Raw genomic sequence first — 25,544 nt, 5'->3', positions numbered from 1 at the left:
TGAGTATTCCTGCATCTCAGCCGCAATAAAACTCCGAATAATGAATGCCTTTAATCAGCGTCTGTAAAAAGTTTGAGCAAATGAGACATTTTATTCATAAAATAACCCAAAACGGTCGGAGACGCCCCGGACACACCTCTGATCCGTTTAAAATATCGGGGCTTGTTAACTAAACCAGACTGGGGCATTTAGGTCCTGGGACGCGTTGTTTGTACCAGAACCGGACGGTTTTGCTGTGGCGGAGGTCGGTCGGTGACTCTGGCTGATTGGGGGTCCGGCTGTTACATCACCTGGAGTTACCCCGCAGTTTATACAATAAGTGCCCCGTTAGGGAAGCAATAATCTGAATGCAGGCCTGAGATATACGCGGCCTCTGGAGCTCTTCTCACCGCCGGGTTTATGGAGAACCTTCTTCCAACCATCTTTGCGTGAAGACCAGGCGGGCGATAGAATTGTAACCCTGATCACCAGGTTAGTCTTGCGGCCCCTGCCGGTCTGGGCCACGCTGGAGACCCCGTAAAACCTTTAATGTTTGTAGAGACCGGGTGGGAGAGCAAAAACGGTGAAATTAGAGCTTTGTTGGCCTCGTTTCACCCCAAACAAGGGTCGGCACCGACATTGCTCATGGCCGACACTTACTGGGGTCTGCGGTGGACCCTCGGTGCAGACACAGGTGCCCTCATACGGATGCTTTGCCTGCCCCTGAATTATATATATATATATATATATATATATATATATATATATATAACTACCTGTTTCAGCCCCGATCGCGCATCACTATCGATGTATTGAAGATGGTTTAATAAAACTGTGCTAAAGTTTGAAAGTCCCAATTTGTGGGATATTTGCTACATTCTCCTCCAATCCACCCAAAAAAGAAAGAGGGAAGAGAAGAGGACGTGTAGGGGATAAAACCCACCCAAAAGGTGTGGATGGAGACCAGCGATTGTTCCTGTGAGAAATTTATTCTAAGATATGTAGATATTCTGTGAATTGTGACTGCTCACCTGATGTCAAGCAGGTGTATGTGATTTAATATGGGTTAGACCTTGTAGTTACTCACTGGATTAACCTCTGCCACCTATAATGGATGGCTGTTCCACTCATCCACTACCTTCTCAGTAAAGTACAATATCCTAGTTTTAAACGAAATCCTCTTTTGTTTCTGGTGTTGGGCCAACATCTTGAGTTGGGAGGAAAGCCGGAGGCAACTGAATTGACCTCCTGGCTCCTTTCTCGGCTGCCCCTGATCCAGCCCCTCGTTGCCGTCAGACTATTTTTAATATTGAGGGTCTGCAGCCAAAATCTGCGTTACCCCTTCCTGTCCCACCTGTGCTATCACATTAACTGCCCACCATCAGCAGCTAACCACGGAATGGGTTAATAGCCGGTCCCGGGCAGCCCTTGTTTGTATTTTTTTTTTATGGTTATTTGACTCCTCTGCTCTCCAAGAGGTTCTGCAGCAGCCCCCGCCCGCCCGCCGCCTCTATTATATTAATCAGGAAACAGACAAAAAAAGACACACAAAGGAAACAATGAAACAATCTGCCGATAAACAATGTTTCTTCCAGAGATTCTGTATGGGGGGGGTGAATGGCAGGCAGCAGGGGGGGGTCCTCCCCACCTCCCATGCAGTGAAGCAGATGATCTGGGAGGGGCAAATTCACACAATCAGCCCTTTTTGGTCCAGGGACAGAGAGATCCCTCCCCTGCTCCACCTTCTCCTCCCTGTATTGGCCACATCTCAGCATCCTGGACCAGCAGCCGGTCTGCTTAATGGGTAGGTGGGCAGGAGACAAGCCCCCCCAGGACACTGTGCTAAGAAGGGGCAGAAGGGGCTGCAGAGAATACAGGGAGCTGTCAGCGGGGGGGGGCACAATGCAGAGCCCTGGGCATGGCCGGTGGGGGGTGTACTAGCCCAGGCTGGAGGGAGGGGGCTTTTTATGAAAAGGGACAAGTTCAGTCTCCGCTGCCGGAGTGTCGCCGGATAAATGTGAGTATTGTGTTTCCCCGGCATGCATCCTCTGTGTATTCCCATCCAGCAAATCAGGAGTTAACAGCTGGCCGTGTTGCTGCAGCTGCACATGGAGCCCCCCGGCAGCGCATGCTGTCGCATCACAATATCACGAAGGTTTAAATGCAGTTTCAGTGCCCCCCCCCACACCCTGCTGCAGGTATACTGCGTGCCAGCGTGCCAGGCCCCATAACCCCTCAACCCACTGCGTGCCAGCATGCCAGGCCCCATAACCCCTCAACCCACTGCGTGCCAGCATGCCAGGCCATATGCCCACTGCATGACAGGCCCTGTTACTCTCTAAACACACTGCGTGCCAGCATACCAGGCCCTGGTACCTCCACTCACACACCTATGCCCACTTTGTGACAGTGTGCCAGGCCCAACTACCCCCACTCACCTATGTAAACCCACTGTGTGACCGTGTGCCATGCTTTTGTACCCACACTTAAGCCCCTAAATTCGCTTAGTGCCAGGCCCTTGTACCCCCACATACCTTCTAAACACTCAGCATGCCAGGCCTAATACCCCCTGTCACACCCCTAACCCCACTGTGTGATAGTGTATCAGGTCATAATGGTACGAGAAACACCCCAAAACCCATCTATACCCCCAAACTATCCCTGGAGGCTGCCTGGAAGTCTTTTATATATGCAGATCACATGATATGTTTCATAGCTTATTACGTGATGCGCGCGGGGGTTGCAGGCCCTTGATGCCCCCTACATTTCACTGCCTATCGGCTGATCTCTGTAGGGGGCAGCCAGCTCCCCGCGTGTCTTGTGCCGAGGGGGGTGGGTTCTGCTGCTGGCCGGTAACGATCTGGGTGGGTGGCTTTGCCGAGTGTCCGCTTTGTAATGATGTGTTTCCACCACACAGGCTCACTATGGCTTCGTGACAGCCCCTGCAGCACAAACACGAGGAGGATCTGCAGAGATCAGGGGACAGCTGGTGGATCACCTTTCCATGGATGCTTTCGTTACTGCTGGTGCTGGTGGCTGCGTCGCAGGCTCCTGCAGGGGAATCTGTTAAGTTTTTCGACGAGCTGGAATGAACCATGACTCCAGAGGACTGGGTAGACTGGGAGCTCAACCTGCCCCCTCTGATCTAATGGAAAGCGGCCTTGGTGCCAGGTTGGACCCAGATTCGAGAGTCCTACTCACAGCCGAATCCAATGGGAAAGTCAAAATCCACGTTCATGGGCTAATGAGTGGAGTGGACCACATGGATGCTGCAATGTTAAACTCTGGGAGTGATGCCCAGCTGGCCCCTGCGGTGAAGGACAGCAAGACGGTCAAGCTGAGGTTCTTGAGAAGGACTGTGGTGGACTCTGACCAGGAGGAACCCCCCGTTTTAGACTTGACTGATTCAGAGCACCAGAATAAAGTAATCCCCATCTCCAGAGCCAGGAGAGCTCTTGCCAAGCGGACACATGGCATTAGCGACCAGGACTCTGGCACTGAAACCCCTGAACCCAAAGCTAGATCTTCCAAGGGCAAGATCCCAGATGAGCCTCCAGAGCTGCCTGGAGAGCCTCAGAACAAACCCGAACCTGGCCTTTCCAAAGATGCAGCAAAGTCTCAAAAGGAGGAAGAGGAGGACAGCGAAGAGGCGGACATGAAGGCTGTGTCAACGTCTCTCGATGGCAGGTTTCTAAAGTTTGACATTGAAATAGGAAGAGGTTCCTTTAAGACTGTGTACAAGGGTCTGGACACGGAAACCTGGGTGGAGGTTGCTTGGTGTGAGCTGCAGGTGAGTGCCGGGGCTTCCATACCTTTTTGTCATGTCCTTCTGTCCTTATGTTTGAGTCACCAGAGGCTCGTGCTGCTGCCGTTACTCATGTTTTTAGGGTTAAAGTCGTATGTCAGAGTTTAGGTACTGATGAGCTTTCTAGTGCAGGGACTATGCGCATGTCTTATTACAATTAGATTGGCCATTACAACGCAGCTAGCACTTCTATTATAAATGTAAATATATTTCCTATGGTTTTTTTTTAGTTTTTTACTGCATCTTAAATCATCGAGAATTTACAAAATCCATGGCTAAGCTTTTTCTGTGCCGGGCTGTAAGAAACGCCAAGAACCCGCAAGTAAAATAAGATCTAATTGTGATTCTGGTGCAGTAGGTTTGCACCAGCCGTTGCACGCAGGAGGTGGTAGATAACCTTGTGTAACGTTTTGGAACCTTTGAGGTATCCGGAATCCCCAGGTTCTCTGTATCGGCCGTTGCACCTTCCTGGCGTTTAAAGAAAATTTCTTCCCTGGGCCCTTCTCTTAATCCCGTGAATTAAGGCAGAATGCCCGGTGTACTTCAGACCTGTGGCTATCAGAGGGTTAACGCCTGGGAACTGCAGCATGTTTGGCCGATAATGCGTCGATTGTTAATTATATGTCTTCTAACTCGGCGTGACAGTCCCTGGAAACTGGTTGATAGTATAACATAGATGTATCTGTAATACCATAAATATTAGTTAATTGCCCCTTTTAACCCGGTTCCTGCTCCTTGGAGTTCTTCAGATGCTAATAAAATGCCCATCGCTGGAGTTGAGGTTATTGCTCAGGATTTTTCTAGAGCAACTTCCAGAGAAATAAACCCAAAGTGGACACTAAACGTCTGTAATGCCCCCCCCCCCCGATGCTCCGGTTATAGAATAGTTTGGATTAATGACGATGAATCTTTCCAGCGTCACACTTTGGGTATAATGTTTATTTGGGCCGAGCGGACTTTGTTGTTCTCGGCGTCCACGGATTTACTCTGTTGAGGGATTATGATAATACAACAAAAATGTCCCAAATAAGGTTTGACAGAGCAGCCATGTTTAATTTCTCACTTACTGCTATAAATAGTCCCAAAGACTCGATGTTCTCTGTATCGTGATCTCCTGTACAGTTGGTGGAAATCGACCCTCTCCAGGAGTGCCTGCGTAATAAAACAATTGGTGCAACGGGTGAATTTTCACATTATAGTTGACTTGCTCGTCGGAGTGATGCTAAATCATCGAATTCGCAGTATTTGGCCTGTATCATGGGCACCCTCGGCCTCTTCGCCTGCCTCGCTGTCTCCAGGTTTATTTCATGTTTTTGTAGGTTTTCTGAGATGTGAATAAGTTTCTCGATTCTAAATAACGATAAAAAGAAACTTATATTGTGAATCCGACTCCAAAATCCAAACTCGGTCGATGAGCGATTTGCTGTGGTGGGAGGATTGAGAAGAAGTCATTGTAATAAAGAGGGAGAGAAAGAGGGACTTTCAACCCTAAATCTTTGCTGAGGAAGTGGTACTTTGTTGGCTCCTTCAGGCAGAAGTATCCTCCAGAAAGATTCCTGACGAAGGCCCTCGTGCCTGAGCCAAAGAAATCTATGAGTAAACCGAGGAAAAAGACACAATATCAGGTTCTTTGTCTCCATGACCAGGTTGGACATCAGAGGAATGGAGCTCACCTGCAGTTCTGTTCGTCTCTGTTGAGGGAATCACGTTCTAGGTTCACCTGGATGAAAGGACCTTCCTGAAAGTGATCGACAGGATTAGTTAGTCCGTGAAAATCTAATAATCCTGTAAAATGTATCAAACGAAAACCTTGACTGAATAGATAAACTTTGGTCGTAAATCCCCCGCTTCTGGAGAGATTGAAAATTTGTGGACGATTCCAACGTCTTTAAACCCTCTCTGAAGTGGCGTTAAAATGTTGTGGTAAATCGGGACTATCTCTGAGTAGTTTTTGGAGAGCTCACGATCCTGCGCCGTCCCGTCATCACCGACCCTGATCCGGACAGCCTGCGCGTGTTCCACGGCTGATCTCTCGCTTTGGTTCTTTGCTGAGACGCAGAACATGAATGATCCACAAACATGGGCTGATCTTACAAAGAAAGTCGCGCTCCTCGTCCACTTACACCAAGGGCTGCTCGTTGGGGTCTCAATGAATTCCTCCTCATTGATGTCATTTCGAGCTGATTGTTGTAATTAGATCCGCATTTGTTCTTTATGTTAATGACGTGTTATTGAATCAGAGCTGGATTGACGATGACGAGGGGGCCCTGGCACTCTGACCAGGGGCCCCCTGATGATGTAAACGCAGCTGATGGCTGAATGTATAGGGGCCGCGCTCCTACATTTTTAGCTTTACGCGGCGAGTGGCCGGCCATATCCAGCTGGTGGCCGCTCGCTGCGCTCGATCTACTGCTAGAGGTCGGGTGAGACTGTTGGCCAGCTGCCCGTCGGGCATTTCCCGTGTGCCAGATGGCTCATTCTGGGCCTGCTGGGAATATTGGCGACACATCCCAGAGAATCTATATGGACAATTTATCCTTATAAGAAGGGGAAAAAAAAGAATCCCGCTGAATTTTTGCTTATACTCTAAAATCTTATTGTTTTATTTTTTTTTTTATATAAATATTCCCTTTTGAACTTTTTTAAATTATTTATAGCAAAGACAACCAAGAAATTGGAGAAACCTACTTCTGCCCCTGATGACGGCATATTACCCATTATGGGTCTCGTTGTTCCTGATCAGGTCCTGTACAAGTTGCACTGAAGGACGGTCTGTGGAGTCGTTGCCCTCGGGAAGAGAATATAAAAGTGAAATTTTGATAACAGAGCTAAACGTTCACCTTCTGCCTCTCCGGACTCATTATTTTAATCAAATCTCTAAAAATGTGTATTAAGAAATATTTGGCTCTATATCCCTTCACATGTACTGTGTGACTGTTTGTCATTTGAAATTTACCATGGATCTGACACTGCATTTTATTTTTTGTGACCCCCCCTTCTTTCTTTCTGTATCCTTATCGTGACGAACCAAAGAAAACATAAAAAAGAAAAAAAACTTTAAATAAAAAGTTTAAAAAAAAAAAAAAAAAAAAAAAAAGAAATAAGCTCTGATTTATAGAGTCTATAATGGGATTTAAATGAGAAATATCTTATGTTTCTCCTTTTTTGGGAGGATATTTTTTATTGGGTACTGTGGGGAGGAAATTGAGGCAATAAATACTAATTTCTTGTTATAGCTATAGGGCGCACAAGTAAACAATTAATCTGCTTGTTTTCAGGTAGGGATACATAGTTGCTGGAGCCGGAGAGAGAGTCTGCCTTACGGCAGCCGATCTGGAGGTTCCGAGGCCATGGCAGTTGTAAAAATTGCTAAAAAGTTCTAAAAATACAGCCAGTGGACTAGAGGAAAAATGCAGGTATAAGTGAGATGACAAAATTGCATTGAAGGGAAAGCGGTGAATAAAAGGAAAGTTTGAAAGTATTCAAGAAAAGTAGAATCTTTCCTCTTAAAATCTGGGGCGGCCGTCACATCGACGATATCGGCTCAAAATCCCATTTTCCGCGTGTTTTTTGTAGAGGGTTAGGAAACAAATATGAAAGCCTTGGAGCCAATGTGTCCTTGGGTGACGCCGGCTAATGTCTGAAAGCAATTAATTAAAATTACAGTGGATGGAGCATTAGGGACAGATGGAAAATCCTCACAGGTATTTAGGGAGCTTTAGTCCTGTAACGGTCACAACGCTCTTTCAATCTACAATGAATTGTTTCCTTTTTTAATGGTTTTTTTGTTTATGTAAAAATTTAAAAAAAGAATAAAGGGGTTTTGGGAAAATTACATTTGACGTTCTAACATCTGTTTTGTTCTTCACTTGGAGACATTGGCAATACATTTTTTGTGTTGTAGAAAAATATTGTCCCTTGGATTCAAACAATGGATAAAACCTGGATATTCCTCTGGGGACAATAAGACATCTAAATAGTTGGACATTTTTAAATATCCTTTTCCATTAGCAACCTTTTCGAAGATGTAGAGGATGAATCAACATAGATAAAAACAAGGTTATGCATTTTGTAGATCAGAATGAACTGGTAATACATTACAAATGGAGGTTACTTTTGGGGGTTTTCTGTCTTTAATATAGCTTAAATAATTTTTACATTAAAGTCGCCCGGTGACGGTGTTCCATTTAGAATGTGGTTGATGAGTCCACATCACAGTAGCTGTTGAATTGTGGATAAGCAGATTTGGGGCCTAGTGGAAGAAAAGGAGCATTTATCTTTTTGAATGCCGTGGGGTGAGTAATGTGTGGTACTTAAGAGTTACAATAAGAAAGACCTTTAACCCCCCCCCCCCAAAAAAAAGGCACGAAAGGCATTTTATATGATTTATTAAAGAGCTCCAGTGCCGTGTGAATAGGATACGTGTAAAACGGCTTATTCTGTGAGAATCCCAGTTTTATAGGCTGCTGATTTCTCCGAGCTTGTGAAACGGTTGTCGGGTTTAGCTGGTTTTATGATGGAAATGACTGTAAAGTTACCTTTTGAAAGTCACACTTTCAGAAAAAACCTCCACAGGCTGCAGAGATGGGTGATTTGGGGAATGGATATTTGATGAGCCGTCGGGAATATGATCAGCCAGCCGGCGTCGGCTCCACGGTCCGGTTAACGCCGCTCGTGTTCTGATCCGCTTTTATTGCGTTCGTAGCACAAGGTCGTCGCTTTGTTGCATTTTACCCGTTTTACTGGATTTTACTCTCTTTAAGCCTGAAATCTCTCGCACGGTGACTTGTTTGGGCCCCCATAGCACACGGGCCAGTTAGCGAAAGTCCTTTGTATGAAGATATGGAGTCTTTGGTAAAGATGATATCTGAAATATAATGAATTTCCAGCTTTTGAGACTATTTAGGTTTCTTCTTTTTATCTTTGTTCCAATTTATTGGTTTTCCCCAAAGATGTTCCCAGGAGCTTTTCCCCAGACTGTTTCTTGAACGCAGGTGATAATCAGGCGCTCTGTTTACAGGATATCCTTAGGAACCCGGCTGGCCTTTCAGGAACGTAATTGCTAATCCCCAAATTAAATGAAGTGAGAATTAATCTCCTGTTTATGAAAGCCGGTCTTAAAGGGACGTTCTCAATATGTGAGAGATGACGTAAAAGTGCACATTTCTTATAACCCCCAAATATCGGGTAATCTAATCAATAACGGCCCCTGCACTGGTTGTCACATCTGTCGTATTTTAGAAACCTGCAGAGAGAACGGGTCCTCCTCTGCTGCATCCGGGGTCCTCTCCCTGCCCCCCATTGCATTTCGGAGATTCCCTCTCGCTTCAATGCAAACCTCGGCAGCAGAATGATTGATCTGGAATTGGATGTCGATGCCGCTCATGAATAATCAGGTGTTCTGCGTCCTTTGCGAATCGTTAGCAGGGACCTGGCCTGATCCCTGAGAGGCGTCACGGAATGAGAATGAATCCCGGCTACCTGTGGGGTGTTATATAAACCTTGAATCATCGGGCTGGTTGACCTTTAACCTTATACTCGGGGAGTTAAGTCTTTGCCCTAACCTTTCAAGATCCACTTTACCTAAATCCAGTAATCAACAAACTTCCGAGGTCACGAAAGCTCACATGGCGCTTCCTTCGTGCTGCCCGATAAAATGCATCGACTTCCACTGAACACTGTGAGACTTTCTCCCTTTCTCATTTTTTTCTCTTTTTTTTTTCGCTCTCTCACGCTCTCGCTCTCGCTCTCTCACTCACTCACTCTCTCATCCAAGGCAAGATGGTTCTGACTCAGAAGTGATTACGTTCCTATAGATCTGTGTCTATTTCCAGAACGCGTTTGCGATGGAAATGGCCGATGGGCCCACAGACTGATTTCTATCGCACGCGGGTAACGTCCAGGCTTTCAGGAGATCTGTCCTCAAATAATTCTGTGTGATCCGGTAACTACGGCTCTCTCTTTATCTCTGGTAAACCTCAATTTAACAAACGTGTTACTTTCTATTTTACTGAATATGCTACGTTTTAAGGCTTTTCTTTGGGTGATAATCCTTTTTTGCATCTTTCCTGTCGCCTCCAGAAACACATTCTAGTGCTTATCGCCTGAAATAACCAAATCACGAGTTGCATGATGTCTGCTCCAGCTTTAAAGATATGCCTGTGCATGTTGGGTGTGGGATTCCCTAGTATCCGGTAACGCCGGTCATTGTGCTGCATTTGGTAGACCAGCCCCGCAAGTCACTGCATGTTCTTTAGCAAAGTATTTAACAGAAAATAAGGCCCGCTCGGCCCGTTGCTGCAGTGCGATGCCGTGTCCTGCCTCTTGCAGCCTCATGTCCTGCGTCATACATGCGCTGCTTTACATCGGCCTAATCTGCATCTCATTTATGTTTTTTTAATGACCCGATAATGAACGCTGCTGCTTAAACAGGTGCCGACAAAAAACGCCAATTCTCTCTCTGCCTTTTCTTGACTCTTTGCAGTGAAAAGCACCCGGCAGGGTCTGAGATTTCTTGTTTGGCTGCGTTGGCAATATCTGCAGTCTCCGGCGTTGTAGCTGCTGGCGCGAGTCCCAGCCGAAGGTTCTCCACCTAATAAATATTTGATGAATTTATCTAGATAGCAGCCAACGCTTTTATTACTGGGGAAAAGCTTCGCCGTGCGGGGAGATCGCGCATGCGGCGTGACTTCAGCTGCGGACCCAATCTCGGCCTCGTATCTGGACAGGTTCTGTTTACCTGTATTCAGTAACGAGCGCCGATGTATAAAGAGACGCACAACCCTCCGCATGACCCCATTACTGCAGCCGCGTGGGGGCCGAAAACTACTACAGAGAATATTCAGCCTCAGATTATTGCAGAAAAAATATATTTTTTATTAAAGTAAAGAGCTGTTTCCGGATTGTACGACAGGCGGAGAAATCATAATGAAAATAGAAATGTCGTCTTTTTCTTGTCATGGTTATTAGAAATCACTAGCCTGCCAGACATAGACTTTGTATGAGGCGCCTAGGGGTGCCGTACATACAGGGGGCTTCAGGCCATGAGATACAATGTTAAACTCCCCCCCCCCCAAACGGGTGATTTACTTTTATTATCTGAGCTTCTCTTGGTTTGACGTACCGGCGGAATCGCGCCGCCGCTTGGCTGTGTCTGTCCGGCAGCTCGGTGTCCCTGGGATTATTCTGGCCCCTGCTGCCCATAGGCGCTGATACTAAAACCGCACCGGTAGCCGTTTGTGTGACGCTGTCATAAATGTCTGTTTTGTTTATGGCCAAGTCTTTAGAGGAAGGACATTTCCGGAGCTGGCACTTAGGTGACTGCTCATTGGGCTATAACATTGATTTGCGGCCTTCCCCAGGCTGCGCGACCTTTTATAACGTCCCTCCAACTTCATTTAAATGTAACTTCTGTGGAGCTACAATTCACCCCGGAACTCACGGCAGCCGTGTCTAAGGATTCTATATCTCTACAAAATGGCGGTAGCCCCCCCCCCGGTTTAACCCTTTTATGCCGCTTTACCGACGCACGGCCTCCAACGCATAGACCGTTAAACTCCATCTTGGAGTAAATATGGAGAACTCTAATATCTCGGTTCCTCGGTCCAAACATTAAACTCTTTAAACGCACTTGTTGAGTGATTTCTGCCAATTCCATGGGCTGCGCATGTTTATTTCTTTGCCCCCCCCATCGCACAGAATGAAAATCTAATTTCATACAGAAACCCTGTAACGTTCTCATTAACCCTTTGGGTGCCGGCAGGAGGATTATCTGCTTCTTGGGTTAATGAAAAAACGCGGTTTGCCTTCTCCGGGGAAATTACAGATCTCTGTGTAACAGATGCTGGAGATTAGGGAATGAGGACGTTTCTGAGACCTCCGATTGCTTTTTGAGTAAACGTTCTGTTGGTTTTATTTGTTTTTAACCTGGATACAGAAAATGGGTTCTGGGTGCTGCTCTAGAACCTGAAGGATTCCGACATATGTGGAGCCCGTGGTGAGGAACTTTCTCTGCACCAAAGGCCGTAACAGAGGCCGCTGCGCATCGGGCTTCCCGCTTTTAGCTGCTGTTACACAGAACCAGATTTTATGAATTTAAATTGAATTCATTGGACCCCCAACACCCCTATAAATAGTAACCCCGGCTTATTGATTAGGCGGAGGTTCAATAAACACAAGGACGCCAGTTTCCATGGCAATGTCTTTGAAGGTCCATAGACCATCAGTTAATTGCCCACCACCGACCCCAGTAAACATACGCCACGAGCACGTTGGTGCCGACCCCCGTCAATAAACATGGTCCTGATTTGCTCATAGTGGCCTGGGGGTGTCTGCTGAATGCCATTGAGAAGTTAGACGCCGAGGGTGAACCCCGAATTCCTGGACGGCTGTTCTGGATACACTCTAGACCAGGGGTTCTCAAACTGCGGCCCTCCAGCTGCTGCAGGACTACATCTCCCATACTCCTCAGCCAGCCCCTTAGCTGAAGGAGCATTATGGGAGATGTAGTCCTGCAGCAGCTGGAGGGCCGCAGTTTGAGAACCCCTGCTCTAGACCCTCTCTAATCCCAATGCTCCCGGTACGTGGCGTTGGGGAGCGGGGGTTCTGTACCCTCCGTCAGATTCAGGGTTCTCACGTCTATACGGATTATTTTACCCTAGGAATCTCATATCCGCTTTACTTACTGTGGTTTTTAATTCTCTTCCTTTATTGCCTTTTTTTATTTTTTCAAAACATACTATTTTGGAACAAAAGCTTTTCCGGAGAGAACATTGATGTCCCGAGGCTTTAAAGTCTCTCTTTTTTTTCTGTTTCTCACAGGAATCCCGGTATTTTTAATGTAAGGTAAGGACTCCCTGATATACGCGGAAAATCTATATATTTAAGGCCATGTTTTCATCCTTTTTTATAATCTATTTTGGGTTGGGGAGAGTCGATTAAAGTGCGTTAGAGTCACATGCAATAAAGGATCGGCGGAATATCGAGTGAAATGGGTTTGGGAACGCGCAACTTCCTCATGTGCCCAAAATATCGGATCGATGTATCTGATGTCATTTAATGCTCGATGCGTTCTCTTGTCAGCCGGCAATATTTAATGTGAAGCCGGGCCAAGTTTGAGTGACTGAGAACATAAGGAGAAGGGATCTGGAAGATCTCCAATAATAAACAATTAAACTCAAGCAAATGAAAGTGACTTTTTTGAGTGAAAGGATCCAAACTCCTGCCGGTTGGGAACTCCGGGGCTGGTGCCTCTTACCTTTTGTTGGACGATGTCCGTCGTGCGTTATTATTACACAGTAAATAGGTTCGCTTCTAGATATTTCCCTGAAGTTTTTCTCCATTGCGCCAGGACTTAATAGTTTTAATAACGATGATTTTGAAAAGTATGTTTCAGACCGGACGGGCCAAATGGTTCTTCTCTGCCGACTCATTCTATGTTTCTGTTACTGGGAATACTGATTCTGAACTTTCGCTGCCAAAGGAAGGATTTGTAGGATTCTACCGAGGTTTTCCCCAAGATACTGAAATTTAGATTTTTCAATTGATCCTTAAATGCTGGTTTCTCCAGCACCGATTTCTCTGACTCGGTTGGATGTCCGTGTTTTGTAGACGGCAGTCCATCCCGCAGCGCGTGGTGTCTTTGTTCAGTTACCAGGACAGGGATAACGATCGCTGTTTGCTGGAGGCAGCGTTTCCTTGGTGGAAGAGGCCTTGAGGGACTCGGATGAGAATGGATTCTCTGGCGGCTGCTGATGTGTGCCGGCTGCGGACGGACAGACTGGGATGAGAAGCGGCTGGAGACGTCGCCCTTCAGGAAAATGCTTGTTCTCTTGATAAACTTGGAGAGTTTAAGTTGCAAGTAACTGTATCCAGCAGGCGGGATAAAAATGTCTTTTATAACTCCGAGTGGACACGTCGTTAAGAGGATCGGTTGCAAACCAACACTTAAAATATTTTCAGTAACAATAAGAAAAGTATTTCCCCAGATTTTGTTTAAAAAACAAAACAAAAAAAAATGCGCATCAAGCAGCCAATCTGAACAGAGCTCAGGTTCTTGGGGGAATACTGTTTAGAAGTCTAAAAGTTATTAAAAATGAATTCATATTTTTGACACCAAAAGGGTTCTGTCGGAAGTTTTTATTCATTTTTTTTTTTTAATCCGCGCGCCTTTTTTCTGCCATGTGATATCTGACTGGGGCAAGTAGGGGTTTCCGGCATAAATATTTCATGATCAATGCATTGTGTGTTCGCCTTCAGCTTTACGGCCGTGATGGGCTTGTGTGTGTTTTGTAGATGTTGAGTGATGGCTTTTAATAATAAGTCCTCGGTGTCCCCCCCCCCCCCCCCCCCCCCAGTGCCGGGAACGCTCACCGAATTACCTACTAATTACTCGGACTCTGCTTGTGATTTTCAGATCATTCTGCGCTAAATTACACTTTTAACTGTAAATCTCTGTGTTCATGCAATGGTTTAGAGACAACCTTATTTTTGTAATTTTAAAATTAGACTTTATTTTCCCATCGTTCTGTCTGTGTTTATTCACCAAATTAAAAGGGAACTTCTCATCAACCAAAAAATATATGATTTTTTTAATTATTTTGCAGGAAAAAACAAAGCAAATTACCTTTCGTGTTCCTGTTTGATATGATGATATAGATGATGTGATTTATATGGCCGGATAACTGTCAGACTTTGCATACGATAATCGCCTGACTTTACTCCTCAGGACCGCAAGCTGACCAAACAGGAGAGGCAGCGCTTCAAGGAGGAGGCAGAGATGCTGAAGGGTTTGCAGCATCCGAATATTGTCCGGTTCTATGACTTCTGGGAGTCGTGTCTGAAAAGCAAAAAATGTATTGTTCTGGTTACAGAACTTATGACATCAGGGACACTAAAAACGTAAGTCCTGCTTTGATTAATGTTGGTTATATTTTGTCCAGAAGTAGCCCACGGGATGTTTCTCAGACACTCGTAAACACTGTATCCAATGTTATATTCTTTAGCTGTGAATGAGCGCATGTCCGACGGCTGGTTTCTGTAATAGAGGTCATTTAAGTGACCCTGATCACTTTCTGATCCTTTCAGATACTTGAAGAGGTTTAAAGTCATGAAGCCAAAGGTTCTCCGAAGTTGGTGCCGGCAGATCCTGAAGGGTTTACACTTTCTGCACACGCGAACCCCACCAATTATTCACAGGGATTTAAAGTGTGACAATATCTTTATTACGGGACCTACTGGCTCGGTGAAAATAGGGGACCTCGGATTGGCGACTCTAAAAAGAACATCATTCGCTAAAAGTGTTATAGGTAATAACGTCGCTTAGAGCCCAAAACATACCTTTGGCTAATCGCTCTGCATTTCATAGGTTTTTTTTTTTGGTTTTTTTTTGTTAAATACTAAATATGCTCAATATGCTTTAGAAGCCGTAGTCCGACTCTTTGTAATGCAGAAGGTCCCGTGCAAATGGTGGAACCCATGCTCAGGAGATCATTGGGGGTTTTTTCAAGGCGGGTTTGAGGCCATTTCTGCCCCAGTTGGCCGCCATTGATTTGAGTTAAGGATCTAAAATCTAAACCAGAACTGGAGGGCAAAAATATTCTTTGGAAAACATTCAGGTTCTTGGAGTAAAGCTCAAGAGAACGTTGTAGTTATAGAGCGAATCTAACTGGTTCAATAACCCCAAATGAGGGGATCTTGGCCATGTCTTTTGGATGGGCCAGAGACAAACAATTGGTTTTTAATTAGTGGTGGTTGGTTTGAGGAACTGACAAACAATCCGTGTCAACGTGAATATGTTTTTAAAAATGTCCTTGCTTTTTTCTCGATTCTCCTTTTGCGCAGGAACGCCCGAGTTCATGGCGCCTGAGATGTATGAAGAGCATTATGACGAGTCGGTAGATGTTTATGCTTTCGGGATGTGTATGTTGGAAATGGCCACGTCTGAATATCCGTACTCTGAGTGTCAGAACGCCGCTCAGATATATCGGAAAGTCACCAGTGTAAGTCGGGGACGCTATTTTTATTGTTTCTGTGTTTAACTTTGCTGCATGATGCACTTTTGAGTGAATGGGTGGAATAAGGGGTAGGGTAAAGGGTGCTAAATTCGAGGCAAGAGCTGATGTGAGCGGGCAAAAGAAACTAGGAGAATAGAGAGAAATTGCTCCAAATTCAGCACTCCTTTTATCCCCTGAATCTCTGTGATTCCAGATCTTTGCCGCCGCTCCTTCTGCTTCTCCATTTTTTTCCTGAACATCCCATTTACTTCTCCTCCACAATTAAGAAAACAATCCTGAAAAGCAAATGTAATAAATTCAAGGTATCCTCTTTAAAGACAATTCTGAGATGAGCTCAACGGAAATCAATACATGTCTCGTCTCTTCTCTTTCAATAAATACCCGTCCCTGCTGATGCAGCACCCCCCACCCCGGGTTTTACTCTGCTAATCAAATTTGGTTGGTTTAACCCCTTAATGCATAGACACCGATGATTTAGATACCGCATTCATTGACTCATTCTGGGAGGGCTGTGGGGGCTCTAATGGAGCCGGCCATATGCTGTATCCCTCGGGGGGCCGTGTAAAGGCACACAGCTTTCACTATAGTGCGGAGAGGTTTGTGGTGGGCCCAAGGGAGCCTTAAAGTGACATATATGATGAAACATTTAGATTCATGGGCTAGCTTCGCCATGTGTCACACTTCTGCTCCAATGTATGATAACAGAAACAAATGATTTGCAATATTTTTCATGAAATCTATAACAGATCTTGTGTCTGTACAAAATGTATGTTGGTCTTAGAACTTTCCGCGTGTTCCGACCTCTCGTTAATTTATGGTCCGTGCGTTGGATAGAGATTTGGTCAAATGTGGACTCCAATTCCAATAATCCTTTGCAATGGATTCAAACACCTACAGGATCCAATCCCAAATCAAAAAAACCCTGAGAAAGTAGTTAAGGTTTGAGTAAACGCGTAATAGGTGACGGTTATTGATTCCGGTGTCCTTGTTGAGTCTGATAAATACATTTCTCTGCAGCTCCATGTTAGCGGCCCTGCGATAGGGAACTATTAAGTTAGAATCCAGTGAGATTTATTGATAAGACTGTCCCAGAATGGCGTGTGACACCGGCCACCGGCATAAGCCTAGACCCTGGGATGCGGTAAACCTGGAATTCTCAGGTATCGCGGTTTGTTTTTGGTGGTTAAGGTGCCAGTGATGCCTATAACCATTACCGCGCTGCAGAGGGACCCGAACTCCTGCGCATCATACTGTAAAAGATAATTCTCTGGATTCTAATATTCTAGTAAACGCCTTTTTAATGCTGGAAACGGATTGTGGTGCTTCTGACGGCAGTTAATGATTATATTCCACTGCTGGACAAGTAGCGATCAATCTGGAAACGATGAGCCGCCTGGTGTCTCGGAGCTCCCCGCTGATCAAGGTCAATTTACAAGCTGCTGAGGCATGAAGCGTTTCCTCTGTCTTCCAATTTACAGGACTCTCCGGCCAGCCGCTGGCAGAAACGCCGTCACCGGGAGGATTCCGGAACCAGCTGAAACCAACCTGTTCCGTAGTGTGTCTAACCGGCCTTCAATCTGGGGGTCTCCATCATATAGGGGGGTTTTGTAGGTGCACCAAAACTGCACCAGCCTTCTGTATCTTTTCGCTTGTATCCAAAGCCTTAGTGCTCCTGTTCGTTACAGCAAAGCTCCAGGACACAGGGTTTCTCCATCAGGATTATGAAGTTTTGGCACTTAATATCTTGTGTGTCCCATTTAGTTGAACTGAAGGATAAGCGAAAGGATGAATGATCGTGATATTGTAATATAACGTGTGTACGTAATATCATGTAGGTCTGCAGCCATCGCGTGCTCTAGAACCGGTCTATGCCTTCAGCTATCAGAACAGACCGGGATGCGCATGGCCCAGCAACCGTGCATTTCATAGAATATGTTAAACGCGGTATTATGTATGCATTGTAGTCCCGCACCATGAATATATCCATCCGCTATATTTTGCTTGTCTAAGCTTTAAAGGCTTTGGTTTTTTATTTTCTCGATGTTATTTGACTCCACAATGTTTGCATACAGATGTTGGTACTTTTTTATTGTGTGCTTTTCACAGGGTGTCAAACCCGCCAGCTTTGAGAAGGTGCCGGATCCAGAAATCAAAGAGATAATTGGGGAGTGCATCTGCAAGAACAAGCAGGAGAGGTGAGTACAGGTCGCGTAACCCATGAAACGGAAGCGGCCGATGGTGGAATCATCGTAATAGAGATGTGCTGCTTCTCGTGCAGGTCGCGTCTCACCAATTTATTGGCAGTGAGTCAGCTAAAGTTCGGACAGCCTGGCTAGATAATGCTCTGTCGTCGAAGGTAGTTTATTTTATCCGGAACAAATACTCTCTCCAGGAAAGAGAATGTACAGCCTTAAAAGAGCCTAAATCCTAGACATCGGCCTCTAAATTCTGTAAATAAACATTTATCGGATTGTGAGCTCAGCGGGCCGGGGTTTCTGTAAACTTGCACTAAGCAAATCTGTATAGATCCAGATGTTTTGTTGCGATCGGTACGAGAGCCAAGTTGTAGACGGCATTTGTTAAGTAAGACAGACAAAAAACACGGAGGCCGTGAAGACCGCATATTTACCTGTAGCGTGTAAAGCCGCCTGTACTGTAACACTGTAACTTTACAAAGAACTAAATGATTTTAACCAATGGCTTCTCCTCCTCCAGATACGAGATTAAGGATTTACTAAGCCATGCCTTCTTTGCTGAAGACACAGGGGTGAGAGTGGAACTGGCAGAGGAAGACCACGGTAGGAAGACCTCTATTGCCTTAAGACTGTGGGTCGAAGATCACAGGAAATTAAAAGGAAAACCCAAAGACAATGGAGCCATTGAGTTTACTTTTGATCTGGAAAAGGAAACTCCTGAAGATGTTGCACAAGAAATGGTAAATATCCTTGGAACATCCAGGTTCTTGGCAGAATTTGACAGCCTATATTTTAAAAAATTAATGGTGAGGCTAAACTTTCAGCGAGTCTGTTTTGAAAACGGGCCCCCTCAAAAAATTCCTATTAAAACCTATCCCGAGAGCTTGTAGCCACAGAGAAGAACGTGGTGCCAGATTACCAGTTTGTGCAATGGACTTTCACCTTAGGAGGAACACTGCTGTGGAGAGACTCTACCAGAGCAAGCGGCTTTTACTGTAGCGATTACCAGTTCAAGAGCATCTCGGTAGCCAATAAACTTAACTCGGTAGCCAGTAAACCGGACTGAGAAAAGGCTTTCACAAGATGACGCTTCTGTGCTGTGTTTTTACATTCGAGAAGCCGGAAAATGTTTAGACGCAAATGCAGCCCCGGTGACCGTGTGTTCCAGATCAATAAAGCTTTTACTGAGAATAATTCTAGAGTAATTAATACCGAACAACATGACAGCACCAGGCGAGGCACAAAACAAAAACAGTTTTTAGAATGGATTTTTTTATTTAATTTTTTTGCATCTGCAAGATCTTATTTAACCATTTTTAGAATTTGACCCCCATGTAGTATAGGGTTATTTGTACTCGGACAAAGCTTATCATGGGAAAAACTGACTTTGTTTGAGATGGATTTAATTTTCTCTTTTTCCGATATTATTTTCCTGTCTAACTCGTCGTCCTGGACGAGATGCTGCGTTCTTTCACTCTGACTTATAAGTAAATTGGCCTGAGCTCAGGATTAATTCATTAATTGATCAATCTGTGGATTTGAATTTGTTTTCATTTAGAACAATGTTAGACTTTCATAGTGATTATGAATATAAAAGTTAGAAGTTATTTTAACCAAAAAAAGGAAGAAATGGAGCAGAGCGAGAGGCGAGTAAGGAGGATTTAACTCCGAGACCATAAAATAAAAGGAAATGCGTTTGTCTAATTATTCCAATAATTTGCATTCAGAGGATTATCAATACTGTCCGCATCAATCATTAAACAGACTGTGAGGCTATTTTCCGGTCAGGGTAGCGCGGCTACGTTTAGTAGTCCGGGTGTTTAGTTCTGTACATTTGAAGGTGACCTATATTGTGAACCCCAGATTCGATACGTGGCAGTACAGCGTGTATGAACAATCCTCATAAAGACTCTTAATGACCTCACTTAGAACAGCAGTGTTTGCTCTTTAAAAGGCGTTCTTGTTGGCTTTTGTGCTGTAGGTTAACTATATTCAAACTAAGCTAATATTTATGACCTATTGATTTTTAAACACAGAATCAATATCAATATCCATTGTGCACTTAGCTCATTCTTTTAAAGAACGCATAAAAAAGCCACCACTGACAAATGTTTCTCCTTAGGTTGAATCTGGATTCTTCCATGAAAGCGATGTGAAGATTGTTGCCAAGTCTATAAAAGATCGAGTTGCGTTAATCCAATGGCGGCGGGAGCGGATGTGTCCCAAGAATGGGGAGCACGAAGTTCTGGACCAAGGGCCTCAACATCCAATGGTTCCTCTTGCCCACTCGTCCCACGTTGGCCAACATGTCTGTCCAGATCAAGAGGAACTAGATACTGACCAGCGCGCGTTTCGTTCAAATCTTCCCGCCAGCATCACGTCCGTGGCATGTAAGCGCATTGTACGGGAATCAGAGATAGGAAGGTGTGATGGTCCATCTGTGGGATGTCACCACCTTATCTAGCCCCATGCATGTTGGAGGTTATGGTCTGACCATTGGATTAAATAACGTATTAAATATTTCACTTCTCAGGAACATGTTCTGTATTTCAAAGAGATGGATCCTTATTGTGTTGGTTCATAAAACAGTCTTTTAGGAGCCTTGAATGTTTCGGGTTTTATGAGCCTCTCGTAAAGAAAACAATTGGATTATCCCCAAAACGCTGCATTCATGGTCCTTGGGAATAAGTGCAATGGGACTGAAACCATTTAAAGCAAAAACAGATTGGTAATGCAATTAGTTTGGGGGGCAGGTGAAAAGCTTTTCTTCATGGTTCTCAATATTAGTCACTTAAATGTATTTCTTTGGGAGGGGCAAAAGGTTTTGCCCATGCCCCAGCCCAAATGCCAGGCTATACGGCAGTCGTACATGTACCTGGTGCGCGATGCCGTGTACATAATGACCATAAAGCGATGACCTCATGATGGAATAATCCTCGGGGCATGTGTCCACGGAATCCATAAATTCAATAAATTACAAGATCTGGAATTGAGAGTTCAGCATGATTTGCGTTACTGATGTGCCGGTGCGTTGACGGGTTGCTGGTGACGTTTTTTTGTTTCTTTTTGATCAATGTTTGAGTGTTAAATTCTAAACACTTTTTTGTTTGGCAGCGGACAGCACTTTTGACAGCGGTCAAGGGTCCACCGTGTACTCTGACTCACAAAGCAGCCAGCAAAGCGTGATTTACTCGTCTCTGCCAGACTCTCTACCCCCTGCTATCCAACGAGTTTATAGTCCACCCATTATGGAGGGACAGACGATGCCCCAGAGCCCTCAGCATCAGCTGGGACATTGCCAGCAGACGCCAGCAGTAAGTATCACCCTCTTCAAATGCCCAACGCCGTCATTCATCCTGTGGTGCTCTACTGTGTTAAATGTCATTATTCTGTTATTCTGCGTTTGTTTTACTTTCTCCTATTTTGCATCTTCAAGTTTTATTGAATTTTCTTTTGTATTTTCTCACTCTTTTTCTTTGTTGACGACTTTAGCTGTGTATTGTTCCGTCATTTGCTCTAGAGCTTTTTGTGTCAGATATTTCCGCTGATTGCTCTATAGAAACTTTAACAGATTATTTTCCTGACCCTTGCCTCGGGCTCTGCTACCGTGGTGGATGTAGTCGTTCACCAGCTGAGCTGTCCGATACAGACAGACGTTCTGAGCGTTTACTCGGATGCTGCATTGGGCAGAGGGAAATGCTGGGTTCTTTTGCCCACAGATGTAGTCCTCACATTGATAGGGAATCCAGTGTAGGTGGAGAACTGAACTCTGCTTGTTCTTGGCATTCAGACAAGTACTTGGTCACTGATAAAAGCTTGTTGCATGTGGTTCCTTTTTCATATTGTTCTTCACGGCGTCACAGTGACCCTTTTGTGACTTCCGCAGCAAAACTAAGCTCAAATTCACCCGTTTCTATGGCACCCGTTCACAATAAAACTTCCAAAGATTTGGAGACTGGTAGCGCGACCGTGCCCAATCCCATTCGTTTTACGAAGTCCATGGAGTTTGAGATGCCGCGCTGCGAGACGTGTCTAGCCCACAGTCCATGCAGGAGACATCCAGAAGGGTTATGTTCCATTTCACATTCAGACTCTTCTGCTTCGTCTGCTAATCACTGCTCCTATAATCTGGAAAAACATCCCGTCGCCCTGACTCCGACGAGAGGTCACAGAGCTTGTGGACAAAGCATGGACTTGCCAGGACTGCATGAGTTACTCCACCTTATAATTGACCAGAACCCACCATCTTCCAGAACAAAGCAAAAAGGTGGAAGCCTTCCCCAAAAGGAAATCCAGAAAAGCAGGGACCAAAAGATCTCACAGGCAGATACTAAAAACGTAAAGAACGATGACACAGACTGGAAACTAAGGCGTTCTGTAGAGCGTTGTTGGGCTAGACCGCCAGCTGAGAATACGGGTCATGAAGGGGTATGTTGGAACTTTTAAAGAACGTCTGTCTTCATGCCCTAAAAGTATATCGTAATTTTTCAAGTCTCCCTACTGTTCGGGCTTCTTGGCTACCGCTTCCCCTCTTCTCCTGATGTTTAATACCTACTCCGTTTAGAGGTTCTGTAACCCGATTTTACCTGCGACTAATCCCAGAACCCCACTCTGTAAATGTACTCGTTTCCACTCGGAACACAGCAATAATTATGTAGATTGACTGCGGTAAATGGTGTACCAAAAAATGGTCTCCCACACACATTCATCGAATCTCCTTTTCTACTTTCCTGCCCATGGTAGAATTGTTTTGGGGAAGGTTTTTTTTTTTTCTTCTTCTCCCCACAAACCGATCTTGTTGTTGCCTCCTGCCGTTGATTTTACTTTCATAATCCGATGGTTTTTGGATGAATTTGATCTTGTTTAATCATTCCCAAGTTTTGTAGTAGGTGCTTTTATTTAAATCTCACCCCGCCAAATATGTAGCACCTTTTCCAAGATTATAAAAAAAACTGGAAATTTATATCCAGCAGAAAAAAAAAAACCTTGACGAAACTTCCAGATTTAAAATAAACAGCGGAGGGAATGGAAACTCAAAAATACTGATATTTAGGCAAATTCTTACCGGATGTTAGTGCCGGCCGAATGATCTGCGCTGAAATCAGTGTTTTGTGTAATTAATTACGATTTCAGACCTTGCTTGGAGTCTGACCTGTTATGAGATTTCTGGACACTTTTAATACGGATCATTCATAGAACTTTACCAGTAAATGAACCGCCTTCTAATCGCTTCTCGGCACCGGGGTCGGCGGTTCCCCTACCAGCCGCTTCGTGGTGTGTCTGCCAGATTAGCGCCTAGATGGGAACATTCAACGTTTCCTGATTTATTTTATATTCGCGTCTCCTGTGTCACCCAAAAGAATCTCCGTATATTCGTGTTCTAGGATCTCTCCTGCACCCAGCGTCGTCTCTTCTTACATGTTGTCTGTCTCTCCCAAACCAAGCCCAAGCTCTCGTTAATGTTGTTTTCCATGTGTATGCCCGTTTTATTGTTTGCGCGTATTGGATTGACATTTTATGGGCCGTATTTGACCTGAAGATCTATAGAATTGGCCCCCAAAGAGTGCTCACTTTTTAAAGGAATTTTTTTGTTAACTTTTAGCACGTGATATCGGCACCAGCCCCTGTTCTGGCGCAGCAGTCTTACCCAGAACTGAGTGCGTACCCAGGGATGCAACAAACCTCTGCCCCACCAGTGCAACATGGAGCAGCCCCGAAAGGAATACCCAACCAGGTAATACCAAAACTGCCCCCAGGAGCGGGCTGACCGTACAATAACATTATATAAAATATAGTGTCCTCCAAGCCGGTCTTTTCTGAGTTTTTATTCAATTACAATAGATGAGGTTGCTGGGAGCAGTTGGCCAGATCGCTATTTCTCCTTTCAGTAAAATCGCACAATTGTTGTCGATGTTGTTGCAAGTCAGCTGTTCTTAAAGCAATGTAATCACGAACACTCGGGGTCTGACACACAAATATATTGTGTTTTTTTATTTTTCTACTATCTTGCTTTGCTTATTCTGTGTTACAGCAATCCGTGCAGCACCCCTCCGCCTGTCCAATGCCCCACTCTCCTCATACCTTCTTCTCTCAGTACCAGCCCCAGATGCCCCAAGCGGCAACGACTCCGCTAAAACCATTGCAGATTACTAATGTATCTCTCCAACAGCAGCCACTGCCCCCTTCGCAGGTAATTGGTCTCATTCTGGACAGAATAACCAAAGTGGGAATGGGGTAGATGAAGGTGGAGCCGTTCCATGAGTCTTACGGAGTCCTTTAGCGGACAGATTCTTTGTGCATGTTTAATGGACGCTTATATTAGTTACGAATCCAGAAATGTTATGGGTGCTTCCCTCATGTTGCTTTTTTCCATATTAATCTAAATCTACATGCATGCAGTTTACTAGAAAGCGCCATTTATCAAAACGCTAAATTCACAGGTCAAAAGGTAGATTGAAAACAATTTATTTTTTATGTATTTTGCCTTGTTTTGCAGCTTTCCTCGTATCCTATCATTCCTGCAGTTACTCCTCTTTCAGGATTTGAGACCCTCTCTGACTTAGCTGCTGTGTGTATGACCCCCCTGCCTGCTCCCCGTCACTATGTCCCGCCAGGTGTGGTCATGCCTCCCGCGGTGCCTCCACCCCAGCCGGTGCCACCAATCAACCCACAGTTGACGTTGCCTTACGAGGCTAACGTTATGGCAAATATTCCTTTGTTAGCACAGACCACCATGCCCACATTGCCAACGCCGCAACTGCTAGTCCGGCCGCCCCAGCCACATCAGACCTCGATTCAGCAGATCATTCAGAGCGACGCAGCCTCAACCCATCACCTCCCAAATATTCAGACAATGTCACAGCAATCACTCCTTCCACCTCCACATCATCCCAGCATAAACCATCTTTCCGATCAGGGATCCTCGGGGGCGGGTAACAAGGTAACTCTTTTCCTCTACAAAACTAGTTATTCTTTAAAGTCGCTGTTCTTGCCGGGCAAAAAGGCTTCGGCAGGATATGAAACTGGTGGATCCAAGAGATCATGTGTGTCATTTGGAGAGAGGGCAACCGTACACGATATGACTCCAATCATATCAATTACACGGCATCTGCCGCACACCTTCATCTGGGCATGTGTATCACATGAAAAATTTCAAGTAGTAGTTCATTTTTAACCAATTTGTGTGTTTTTCAGAAAAAATCCACAAAAACAGTTCACCTTTTTTAAAGTATGAAGATAACCAAAGGGCAATGTCCCATAACTACAGAGAATATATACAAGGCAACGCTAGTCCTAAATTACTGCTGATCAGAAACCTGAAGGCTAAACAATAAAATATTCATACAGATAAATAGACACTGGTTCCTTTTAGGTTGGAGGATGGCTACCCCATAAATACTGGATATCGGGGCCGGTGGTGGTCCCAGGCAATCATTAGGGGTATACAGAGTGTGCAGAGTATGGACTGTTGGGTATTTTTCAAACAAAATGAACTCCTACTTTAATATTTTGACATTACCTTTTGTGAAATCACATGCTGTGAAATATCCA

At 44.9% G+C, this 25,544-nt stretch overlaps 1 protein-coding gene across 1 annotated transcript in view; it reads left to right on the top strand.

The window, feature by feature from the left end:
- The first annotated feature begins 3,127 nt into the window (after positions 1 to 3,127).
- Positions 3,128 to 25,544, top strand: part of LOC149277353 (serine/threonine-protein kinase WNK2-like) — a 33,034-nt gene continuing 10,617 nt past the window's right edge. Inside the window, exons 1-11 of the mRNA XM_089503024.1 lie at positions 3,128 to 3,769; positions 14,511 to 14,683; positions 14,870 to 15,090; positions 15,626 to 15,783; positions 17,905 to 17,993; positions 18,514 to 18,733; positions 20,116 to 20,383; positions 21,108 to 21,307; positions 23,596 to 23,727; positions 24,088 to 24,183; positions 24,490 to 24,933. Coding sequence (XP_089359150.1) covers positions 3,128 to 3,769; positions 14,511 to 14,683; positions 14,870 to 15,090; positions 15,626 to 15,783; positions 17,905 to 17,993; positions 18,514 to 18,733; positions 20,116 to 20,383; positions 21,108 to 21,307; positions 23,596 to 23,727; positions 24,088 to 24,183; positions 24,490 to 24,933 — 2,643 coding nt within the window. The remainder of the gene's footprint in view (positions 3,770 to 14,510; positions 14,684 to 14,869; positions 15,091 to 15,625; positions 15,784 to 17,904; positions 17,994 to 18,513; positions 18,734 to 20,115; positions 20,384 to 21,107; positions 21,308 to 23,595; positions 23,728 to 24,087; positions 24,184 to 24,489; positions 24,934 to 25,544) is intronic.

This window comes from Sceloporus occidentalis, unplaced genomic scaffold, assembly GCF_023333645.1.
Source record: "Sceloporus occidentalis isolate IW3139 unplaced genomic scaffold, rSceOcc1.0.p SCAF_216, whole genome shotgun sequence".
Lineage (NCBI taxonomy): Eukaryota > Metazoa > Chordata > Lepidosauria > Squamata > Phrynosomatidae > Sceloporus > Sceloporus occidentalis.
Note: the sequence above shows the minus strand (reverse complement) of the source record. Positions and strands in the feature narration are given on the sequence as shown.